This window comes from Mus caroli, unplaced genomic scaffold (genome assembly GCF_978045245.1).
Source record: "Mus caroli unplaced genomic scaffold, Mus_caroli_1 scaffold_20, whole genome shotgun sequence".
Classification (NCBI taxonomy): Eukaryota; Metazoa; Chordata; class Mammalia; order Rodentia; family Muridae; genus Mus; species Mus caroli.
The window spans coordinates 47,500,806-47,512,498 of record NW_028227275.1 but is presented as its reverse complement, the minus strand read 5'-3'; the positions used below and the strand labels follow the sequence as shown (position 1 = coordinate 47,512,498).

The window sequence follows — 11,693 nt, the reverse complement described above, 5'->3', positions numbered from 1 at the left end:
ATGAATTCCTTGAGGCTTAATATGGGTTTACTGAAATTATTTTATTGTTATACTATGCTTTCTAAACATATTCTGAATACTCTTACTATCTCTGATGATTTTGGTTAATAGTCTCTCACTGCCTAACTATTTGCAGATAAAAATTAACATGCAGAGAACAAATTTCATAAAAAGAAAAAATTAAAAAGTTAAGTCCTTATATGACTTGCATCTAAATCTAGGATTGATTAATAAAACTAAATCAGTGTCTATGAGGTAAATGACCAATTTGACAGGTATTTTGTTTTTTGCACCCTAAAGAGAATGGCTGTGGATTCAATGACTTGGAAGAACCACTCGTTGTTCATGGAGTTTGTGTTCCTTGCCTATCCAAAACGTCCAGAGCTACGTATGCTCTGCTTCTTTGGAGTTAGCCTAGCTTATGGATTGATAATCTCTGGGAATATCCTTATTGTGGTCTCCATCCAGACTGAAACACGTCTACATACACCCATGTACTATTTCCTGGGCAGCCTCTCAGGGATAGAGCTATGTTACACTGCAGTGGTGGTACCACACATTTTGGCCAACAACTTTCAGTCTGAGAAGACCATTACTCTGCTGAGCTGTGCCACTCAGATGGTTTTCCTCATTGGACTTGGTAGTGCTGATTGTTTCCTCCTGGCTATCATGGCCTATGACAGATATGTTGCCATCTGTCATCCTTTGCAGTACCCTCTCATCATGACTGTAACTCTTTGTGTTCGCTTGGTTGTGGCTTCTGTGGTCATTGGCTTGTTCCTGTCCTTACAGCTTGTAGTCTTTATCTTCTGTCTGCCATTCTGTCAGGACAGAGGAATAGAGCACTTCTTTTGTGATGCTCCACCACTGATGCGCCTTGTGTGTGCCACAAGTCATATCCATGAGCTCTCTGTGCTAATGGCAGCCACACTAGCCATTGCTGTGCCTTTCTTTTTCATTGCCACCACCTATGCCTTGATAGTGGCTGCTGTGCTCAAACTCCACTCAGCAACTGGCCGTCACAGGGCCTTCAACACTTGTTCTTCCCACCTTACTGTGGTATTGTTGCAGTATGGCTGCTGTGCCTTCATGTATTTGCGCCCCGTCTCCAGTTACCATCCCAAGCAAGATCGATTTGTCTCCCTGGTATACACACTGGGTACACCATTCCTCAATCCCCTCATCTACACTCTGAGGAACAGTGAGATGAAAGGGGCCATAGGAAAAGTTCTTACCAGAAAGTGTATCTCTCATGGAAAATGATAGGATAGGAAAAAAATCCAAAGTTCAGTCCCAGCCAAAGCAAAACCTTGTGCCACTGCAAACGTTTTGTCTCTGCTGATATTTAAACTGTGTTCACAGAATGAAAAGACATAACATACCTAAATGTTTACCTATATGTGATAACATTCATTAATATGTGCAACATTTATACTGGTTGATAGGTCTTGTAAAAAAATATCAGCATGTACATGAGCAGAATTTAATGTAAAGTGGCAAGTGTTTCTTATTACATATTAGGGGAAACTTAATTTATTCCATAAGTTTTAGATAAAAAGATAAGAAACAAGACTATCTACAGTTCTTAGGAGTCATGGAATGTAAAATCAATAAAACAAGGTTGATTTCAGGGGACTACTATCATTGATGCACCAAAAACATAAGGAGAGGTACATTCTTAACAGAAACCAGTGAGAAACAGAGGCAAAAGGGAATTTATCTCAAGAATGGTAGTTTTTATTGGAGGAAACACACTTTTAACCAATAAGGTCTAAAAAGAGACACCTTGTAGAGAGAGATATTGAGGGCCACAACAAACAGAATCACTCAAGTTGTTTTGTTTTAGTATTAGATGTAAAATAAAAGTACATCATTGATTGAATATTCTCCAATAAAGTATTTCTTGATTACTAGTGATTTTTGCATTAGGAATATAAGTGAGCTTAGTCTTTATCTCATTTTTGTTTGTTTGTTTGTTTGTTGTTTTGTTTTGTTGTTGTTGTTGTTTCAGGTTTTTCACACAGGGTAGAATTCACTATGATTCCCTGGCTGTCCTGGAACTCATTCTGTAGACCAAGCTGACCTCAAACTCAGAAATCTACCTGCCTCTGCCTCTCAAGTTCTGGGATTGCCTGGCTAGTCTTTATCTTAAGATCTGTGTCTGTGTTATCATTAAGTGATTTCAGTGTTTCTAAAATATCGATGATGCATATAGCATATAGTATCCTTGTCTGTAAACATAACCATTTTCTATCAGTCTTCAAAAGTATTTTCTTTTATAATAATAGAATAATCTCTCAGTAGAGAAATCCAGAGACTTTGCCCTCTATTTTCAGAAAACTAAGTATGTAAATAAGTCCTACAGAGAATAATTTCTCTACAAGTAAGGGACTTAGTTTGGGGCAGATCTAAGAGCTGGCAGAGTACTCAGTAGGAATCAACTTTGTACTGACCATGTTTCTAAAGTGGCTCATCTTCCTTTCCTTTAAATGTGGAACTCTCTAGTCAATTTCAATAGGGGACTGGTGCTAACTACTTTGAACATGGTTTGCACTTTGGAGCACTGAAATGTGTTTCAGGCAAAAAAAAAATAAATAAATAAAAATCTGATTGATTGAATGTTCCATATGTCTTTGAAAAGAATGTACATCCTATAGACCACAAAGGATATCCATAATTTTAGATTAGCTCATAGTATATGGTTTGGATTTTGTTTTCATTTGAGTGTTGGCCTGCTTCAAACTGGCTACCTTTCTGGCTCAGCCTGTAAAGGAATAGGAATATAGAAATGGTACAATAATCCCTAGTAATTGTATAGCAATTATTTTCTATTCTTGGCATCAATCTCTATCAATGTTATCAATCACTTACTATTTTAAGCTGATATGTGAATCTGCTGACTCAAATTATAATTGACTTATATTTTTAAAAAGCTAAATTCTATTTATATTGATGAATAGCACAATATATTCTGTTTTATAAACAGGTAACCTCCCACATAATAACCAAAGACTCATAAAACACACACACACACGCATGCACACACACATGCATACACCAACTAAAATTAATAAAAAGGCAAAATTAATCATAAACTGTAATATAAAAACCATATGGGCAGAGAAAGGGGAGATAGAACTTGTGGAGACCACCTCCAGTGGATATGTACAGCCCCTGGCTGAGGGATGGAGGCAACCATCTCAAAGTCTTTTTTTTTTTAACACATAAATGTTCCTTTCCAAAGGACGAACAGGGGCCAAAAGAGAAATGAACAGAGACTGAAGATGTGCCAACTGAGGAACAGCCCCCACCTCAGGGATACATCAGGTCTGCAGACACCAAATGCAACACAGTTGCTGGGTTCAAGAAGAGCATGTGGAGAGGAACCAAGTGTGGCAGTTCCTGGGGAAGTCCAGCCAGCAGAGGGAGATGTTGGAAGCCAAATGTCAGACTGAACTCAAGGAACCTGGGGGGAAAGGGAGCTGACAGTAGGACTGGAGGAACAGAGGAGTAATGCGTTGGAAGAACATAGGCTGGCTTGACCACCTAGTTCTCCCAGAGACTAGACCACCAATCAAGGAGTGTACTGGGCATATTTTTTGGCTCTAGGTACATATGTAGTAGAGGATGGCCTTGTCAGACAACAGGGGGAGGAGAAGCCCTTGGTCTTGGGGAGGTGTGATGCCCCAGAGTAGGGAGATGCTGGAGCGGAGGAATGTGAGAGTATGGGTGGGTGAGGGAGAACTTCCATATAGGCAGAAGGGAGGGGGCAGATGAGGGATGGGGTGGTGGTGGAGGAATAACTGTGGTATATCATGGGGTGGGGGCTTCATGAAGTGGGTAACCGGGAAGTGGGATATCATTTGAGATATTAAAAAATAGAGTGATTAATATTAATAGAAGAAAAAAGCAAAGAAAAAGCAACATAAAACTAAGATGTCTACAAAGTATTATTTAGTTCATTTTGTGATGGACATATATTACTAGACATGGGACTTCAGTTTCAGAGTAGTAAATATACCCTATGAAATCCACTGGAAAGAACTGATTTTTCTATAGCAACTGCTGCTTTTAATGCAGAATTCTACCAACTTTTCAAAAGAGAGCTAATTCCAATACTCCTCAAACTATTCCACAAAATAGAAACAGAAGGAACACTCACAAACTCATCCTATGAGGCCAGAGATGCCTTGATATCTAAATCACACAAAGAATCAACAAAGAAAGAGAACTTCAGACTAATTTCTCGTATGCACCTTGTGCAAAAATACTCAATACAATATTTGTAAATCTAATCCAGGAACATAACAAAGACACCATCCATCATGATCAAGTAGGTAACTGAATGTCAATTGGAGATAGATTCTTGGTTATGGAAGGAAATCCACTTTTTCCTCTCAGTGCTGGGACCCAATGTGCTTGAATCTGTGAAAATCTCCATGAATGATACTATATTCTCTATGCACGCATATGTACATTAATCCTGTTGAATTAGAAAGACAGTATTTTGTTTAGAGTCTGAATCTTACCATATTTCTGCATCCAATTTCAGAGTTCTCTGAGCCCTAGGGGAGCAAGTTGATTAAGTAATCACATTACATAGAACTGAGTGTTGTGGATTTCTGTATTAGTTCATATGATCTACAAGAGGAAGTTTCTGATGATGGCTGAGCAAGACACTGATCAATGAGTATAGCAGAATATCAATCAACAGGTACCGTTTTATTCCTATGTTACTTTAGCAGGTTAGTATTTTATTTCCCTGTAGGCCAATGCACTATTCTTTCTTAGGTTTCATAGGGTTTTTCAGATAGGTTCTTGCCTAACTAAGCAGTATCAGAAATCAGTTTCTTTTCATGTAGTTGGACTTACATACAACCTGTTACAACATTTGTATCACTTTTGCACAAATATATCTTGTAGGCAGGTCATCAGTGTAGAATGTAAATTTTGTCAGTGGATTTGAGTTACTTTTCTCCTCTTGTAGTATGTAAAGTGTATTTCAGTACCCTGAGCACTGAAATACACTTCACATACTACAAGAGGTAAGTCCTATTATTGAAGATACTATTTCCATATCATATTGAGTAAGAAATAGTCCAAATGATACATGTCTATAGAGTTGTCAAACCTCCAATATTCCCATTGTGTCTCCATAACTCTTTATTCTATTTCTCTTCTTTGGGAAATCCCTCACCCCAATCTGTTACTGTATACCTAGTCTTTGTGGTTATAAAGATTGAAGCATGTTGATAAAATGTTAAATAACTAACATCCACATGTAATAGAAAATATAGTATTTGTCTTTTGTGATCTATGTTACTTTATTCATGATTTTTTTCTAGTTTGTTCCACTTCCTTCTGCATTTCATAATTTCAAGATTAATACAGTATTTTTAAAAATGAAAGGCAACATGTTCTGTTTTAATTAGTTTATAATCACTACAGACAATAACACCTGTTCATGTGTGTTTCCTTGTGAGTGTATGTTTATGCATTTTAATATAGATCCAAACATGTTTCTTTGTACATTTTTGAGAGGTGACCACATGTACACCCATATTTCATACATAGAGTTTTTTATAATAGCATACATAACTTGATACTCTTTCTTTTTAATTTTTTTTAATACAATGTGTTTTGAACAAATTATACTTTCCATATTCATGTAGTATTTATGCCAATCCCTGGGAACTCCATTGTTCAGCAACCTCTCCACTATCCATAAGACTTGCCAAACTGAAAACACACAGGTTAGATTTCCTTCCTTCACCCATTCCTGATATCCACTAAGTTGTCTGGGGTATGCCCAGCTGCCCTGAGTGGCCTCCCATTCCCTGTACCTCCACTGTCCAACCACCTCTTTACCCATCTTCATCAGACCTGCTGATCCAGGATGACACAAGGTAAACCCAACTGCTAGGAGACTTATACTACCATATGAGTTACATTTTCTACCCCAAGAATACCTACCAGAAGCATACCACATAAGAATCATCAAAGTAAATTTCCCCTTCCAGTGCCCGAATATCCAGGGACAACCATATGGCTAAAGGCCATTAAAAATAAAACACACTCAACAAAAACTAGGGAAATGTGTCACCTTCAGAGCCTATCTATCTTACTACAACAAGTCACAGATATCCAAACATAAGAGAAGAACCAAAAATTACCTCAAAACCAAGCTTACAAGGAACATAGACGACTTGAACGGAGTAAGTGAATAAATCCTTAAATATATGGATATACAATCAAACAGGTAAAGACCTTATTTTTCTTTTAAAAATTTTTTTAGGTATTTGCCTCATTTACATTTCCAATGCAATCCCAAAAGTCCCCCATAACCTCCCCACCCACCCCCCTACCCACCCACTACCACTTCATGGCCCTGGTATTCCCCTGTATGAGGCATATAAAGTTTGCACGACCAATGGGCCTCTCTTTCCACTGATGGCCGACTGGGCCATATTCTGATACATATGCAGCTAGAGACACCAGTTCCTGGGGGTACTGGTTAGTTCATATTGTTGTTCCAACTATAGGGTTGCAGATCCCCTTAGCTCCTTGGGTAATTTCTCTAGCTCCTCCATTGGGGGCCCTGTGATCCATCCAAAAGCTGACTGTGAGCATCAACTTCTACATATGCTAGGCCACGGCATAGTCTCAGTGACAGCTATATCTGGGTCCTTTCAGCAAAATCTTGCTAGTGTATGCAATGGTGTCAGCGTTTGAAAGCTGATTATGGGATGGATCCTCGGATATGGCAGTTTCTATATGGTCCATCCATCTGTCTCAGCTCCAAACTTTGTCTCTGTAACTCCTTCCATGGGTGTTTTGTTCCCAATTCTACGAAGGGGCAAAGTGTCCACAATTTGGTCTTCGTTCTTCTTGAGTTTCATGTGTTTCGCAAATTGGATCTTATATCTTGGGTATTGTAAGTTTCTGGGCTAAAACCCACTTATCAGTGAGTATATATCATGTGAGTTCTTTGGTGATTGGGTTACCTCACTCAGGATGATGCCCTCCAGTTCCATCCATGTGCCTGGAAATTTCATAAATTGATTCTTTTTAATAGCTGAGTAGTACTCCATTGTGTAAATGTACCACATTTTCTGTATCCATTCCTCTGTTGAGGGGCATCAGGATTCTTTCCAGCTTCTGACTATTATAAATAAGGCTGCTATGAACATAGTGGAACATGTGTCTTTCTTACCAGTTGGAACCTCTTCTGGATATATGCCAAGGAGAGGTATTGCGGGATCCTCTGGTAGTACTATGTCCAATTTTGTGAGGAAAAGCCAGACTGATTTCCAGAGTGTTTGTACAAGCTTGCAAACCCACCAACAATGGAGGAGCTTTCCTCTTTCTCCACATCCTCGCCAGCATCTGCTGTCACCTGAAGTTTTGATCTTAGCCATTCTGACTGGTGTGAGTTGGAATCTCAGGGTTGTTTTGATTTGCATTTCCCCTATGATTAAGGATGCTGAACATTTTTTCAGATGCTTCTCAGCCATTTGGTATTCCTCAGGTGAGAATTCTTTGTTTAGCTCTGAGTTCCAATTTTTAATGGGGTTATTTGATTTTCTGGAGTCCACCTGCTTGAGTTCTTTATATATATTGGATATTAGTCCCCAATCTGATTTAGGATAGGGAAAGATCCTTTCCAAATTTGTTGGTGGTCTTTTTGTCTTATTGGTGGTGTCCTTTGACTTATAGAAGCTTTGCAATTTTATGATGTCTCATTTGTCAATTGTCGATCTTACAGCACAAGCCATTCTATTCAGGAATTTTTTCACCATGTGCCCATATCTTCAAGGCTTTTCCCCACTTTCTTCTCTATAAGTTTCACTGTCTCTGCTTTTATGTGGAGTTCCTTGATCCACTTAGATTTGACCTTAGTACAAGGAGAGAGGAATGGATCAATTCACATTCTTCTATTTGACAACCACCAGTTGTTCCAGCACCACTGTTGAAAATGCTGTCTTTTATCCACTGGATGGTTTTAGTTCGCTTGTCAAAGATCAAGTGACCATAGGTGTGTGGGTTCATTTCTGGGTCTTCAATCCTATTCCATTGGTCTACTTGTCTGTCACTATACCAGTACCATGCAGTTTTTATCACAATTGCTCTATAGTACAGCTTTAGGTCAGGCATGGTGATTCCAACAGAGGTTCTTTTATCCTTGAGAAGAGATTTTGCTATCCTAGGTTTTTTGTTATTACAGATGAATTTGCAGATAGCTTTTTCTAATTCGTTGAAGAATTGAGTTGGAATTTTGATGGGGATTGCATTGAATCTGTAGATTGCTTTTGGAAAGATAACCATTTTTACTATATTGATTCTGTCAATCCATTAGCATGGGAGATCGTTCCATCTTCTGAGATCTTCTTTAATTTCTTTCTTCAGAGACTTGAAGTTCTTATCATACAGATCTTTCACTTCCTTACTTAGAATCATGCCAAGGTATTTTATATTATTTACGAATATTGAGAAGGGTGTTGTTTCCCTAACTTCTTTCTCAGCCTGTTTATCCTTTGTGTACAGAAAGGCCATTGACTTGTTTGAGTTAATTTTATATCTAGGTACTTCACTGAAGCTGTTTATCAGGTTTAGGTGTTCTCTCATGGAATTTTTAGGGTCACTTATATATACTATCATATCATCTTCAAAAAGTGATATTTTGACTTCTTCCTTTCCAATTTGTATCCCTTTGATCTCCTTTTGTTGTCGAATTGCTCTGGCTAGGACTTCAAGTACAATGTTGAATAGATAGGGAGTAAGTGGGCAGCCTTGTCTAGTCCCTGATTTTAGTTGGATTGCTTCCAGGTTCTCACCATTTACTTTGATTTTGGCTACTGGTTTGCTGTAGATAGCTTTTATCATGTTTATATATGGGCCTTAAATTCCTGATCTTTCCAAGACTTTTATCATGAATGGGTGTGGGATTTTGTCAAATGCTTTCTCTGCATCTAACCAGATGTTAATGTGGATTTTCTCTTCTAGTTTGTTTATATAGTGGATTACGTTGAGAAAACACTATCTTTTACATCAATCTAGACTATAGACCAATAGTGATAAAAACTACATGATATGGGCACTAATTGATTAATGGAATAGAATTGAAGACCCAGAAATAAAATCACACACTTATGGACACTTGATCTTTGACAAAAGTGTCAAAATTATACAATCGTAAAAAGAAAGCATCTTCAAAAAATGATGCAGGTCTAAATGGCTGTAAACAATATAGAAAAATGAAAATAGCTTCTTATTTGTCACCTTGGATAAAGTTCAATTCCAAGTGGATCAAGGATCCCAAAATAAAACCAGATACACTGAATCTAATAGAAGGTAAATTAGGAAAAAAACAGGAACCCATTGGCAAAGGGGGAGTGATATATTTCCTGAACAGAACTCCAATGTTTCAGAGTCTAACATCAAGAACTGATAAATAGGATCTTATTAAAATGAAAAAGGTTCTTTAATGCAAAGGAAATAGTCAATAGGAAATATCAGCAACCTACAGATTGGTTAAAGTCTTCACTAACCACACATATGATAGAGGGCTAATGTGCAAAATATATAAAGAAATCAAGAAGCTAACATCCAAACACCCAAACAACCGAATCAAAAATGGGCTATAGAACAAAACATTGAATTTACAACAAAGGAATCCCAAAAGGCTAATAAGTACTTAAAGAAATGTTCAAAGTTTTTAGTGATCGGGGAAATGCAAATCAAAACAACCCCTAGTTTCCACTTTACACCAATAACAATGGCTAAGATAAAAATACTCAGGTAACAGCTCATGCTAGTGAGGATGTGTAGAAAGAGGAACAAAGCTCTACTGCTGGCTGGATTGCAAGCTGGAACAATCACTGTTTGAAATCAATCTGGCAATTCTTCAGAAAACTGGAAATAGATCTACCTCAAGACCCAGCTACACTACTCTTGGGCATATATACAAAAGATGCTCCATTGTGCACAAGGGACACATGTTCCACTGAGTTCATAGAGAGCATATGTGAGATAGCCAATGATTGGAAACAAACATTATGGATGGGAACCAACAAGTGAAGAATGGATACAGAATATGTGGTTCATTTACACAATGGAATACTATTCAGCTATTAAGAACAAGAAGCTTCTATCCTTCTTAGAAAGGGGGAAAATACTCATGGGAGCAAATATGGTGACTAAGTGCAGAGCAGAGACTGAAGGAAAGGCCATGAAGAGACTGTCCCACCTAGGGACTCATCCCAGATACAGTCACCAAACTCTGACACTATTGTGGATGATAAGAAATGCTTGTTGAAAGAAGCCTGATATAGCTGTCTCCTGAGATGCCCTGACAGAGCCTTGCAAATACAGAGTTGGATGCTTGAGCCAACCATTTCACTGAATGTGGGGTCCCCAGTGGAGGAGTTAGAGAAAGGACAGAAGTAGCTGAAGGGGTTTGCAACTGCATAGGAAGAACGATACTATCAACCAACCATACACACCAAGGCTCCCAGAGACTAAGCCACCAACCAAGGAGTACACATAGCTCCAGCTTCATATGTAGCAGAGGACAGCCTTGCCAGGCATCAATGGGACAAGAGGTCCTTTGTCCTACGAAGGCTTGATAGATGTCCCAGTGTAGGGGAATTGAGAAAAAAGGAGGCAGGGATGGAAGGGTGGGTAGAGGAACACCCTCCTAGAAGCATGGGGAGGGGGAATAGTATAGAGGGGTTTTCCAGAGTGGAGAAGACACAGTAAAGAGAAATTTACACTTGAAATGTAAAGAGAGAGAGAGAGAGAGAGAGAGAGAGAGAGAGAGAGAGAGAGAGAGAGAGAACATCCTGAGTTTTCCACGCAAATAGATAGAACTAGAAAATATCCTCAGTGAGGTAACTCATCCAAAAGTACATGCATGGTATGTATTCACTTATAAGTGGATATTAGCCAAGAGAATACAGAATTACCCAGATAAAATCCACAAATCTAAAGAAGGTTATTAAGAGGAAGTGTACACAGAGAAACCCTGTCTCGAAAAACAAAAAAAAAAAAAAAAAGAGGAAGTGTACAAAGTTAGGATGCTTCAATCCCACTTGGGAAGGAGAAGACACAGGGAAGCAGAGATGGAAAGAGGGAACTTTGTGAGAAAGGCAATAGTAGGGAGAAAAAGGGAACATGATCAAGTATTGGTGTTGGGGGGAACTGAATTGAAGCCCTGAGGGCCACCAAAAAGACAGGAAATAGGCAACCTTGTGAGGTAAACGATGGGGGGGGTGGTCTCTGAAATGCACCAAAGACATGAGAGGTGAGAGACTCTCAGGACTCAAAGGGAGGGACCATAGATGATTAAATTTTAAATGGGAGATGTAACAAAAGACAATCAAGTAATTCAAAGAATAACTAGGTCTTATTTCAAAAAGCCTTTACTCCACAAATTGAAACATCAAAAGTATTTTTTTTTTTTTTTAGTGAGATACCACTTACCAAAATTATATCAAGGTCAGGTAAACAATTTGAACAGTTCCATAAACCTACAGGTTAATAGAAGCTGTCATTAAAAGGCTTCCAACCACTTTCCCCATACCTATTCAGTATAGTCCTCAAAATGCCAGCAAGAACAACAAGACAACAAAAAGAGATCAGGGGAATACAAATTGGCAAAGAGGAAATAAAGTTTTCACTATTTGCAGAATATA

The 11,693-nt window shown here is 38.4% G+C and overlaps 1 protein-coding gene across 1 annotated transcript; it reads left to right on the top strand.

Annotated features, from left to right (window-relative positions):
• The first annotated feature begins 318 nt into the window (after nt 1–318).
• LOC110286115 (olfactory receptor 10W1-like) lies at nt 319–1,271 on the top strand. Its single transcript, XM_021152578.2, is given in 2 exon segments — nt 319–1,242; nt 1,245–1,271. Coding segments are annotated over 2 exon segments (951 nt in total).
• The last annotated feature ends 10,422 nt before the right edge of the window (nt 1,272–11,693 follow it).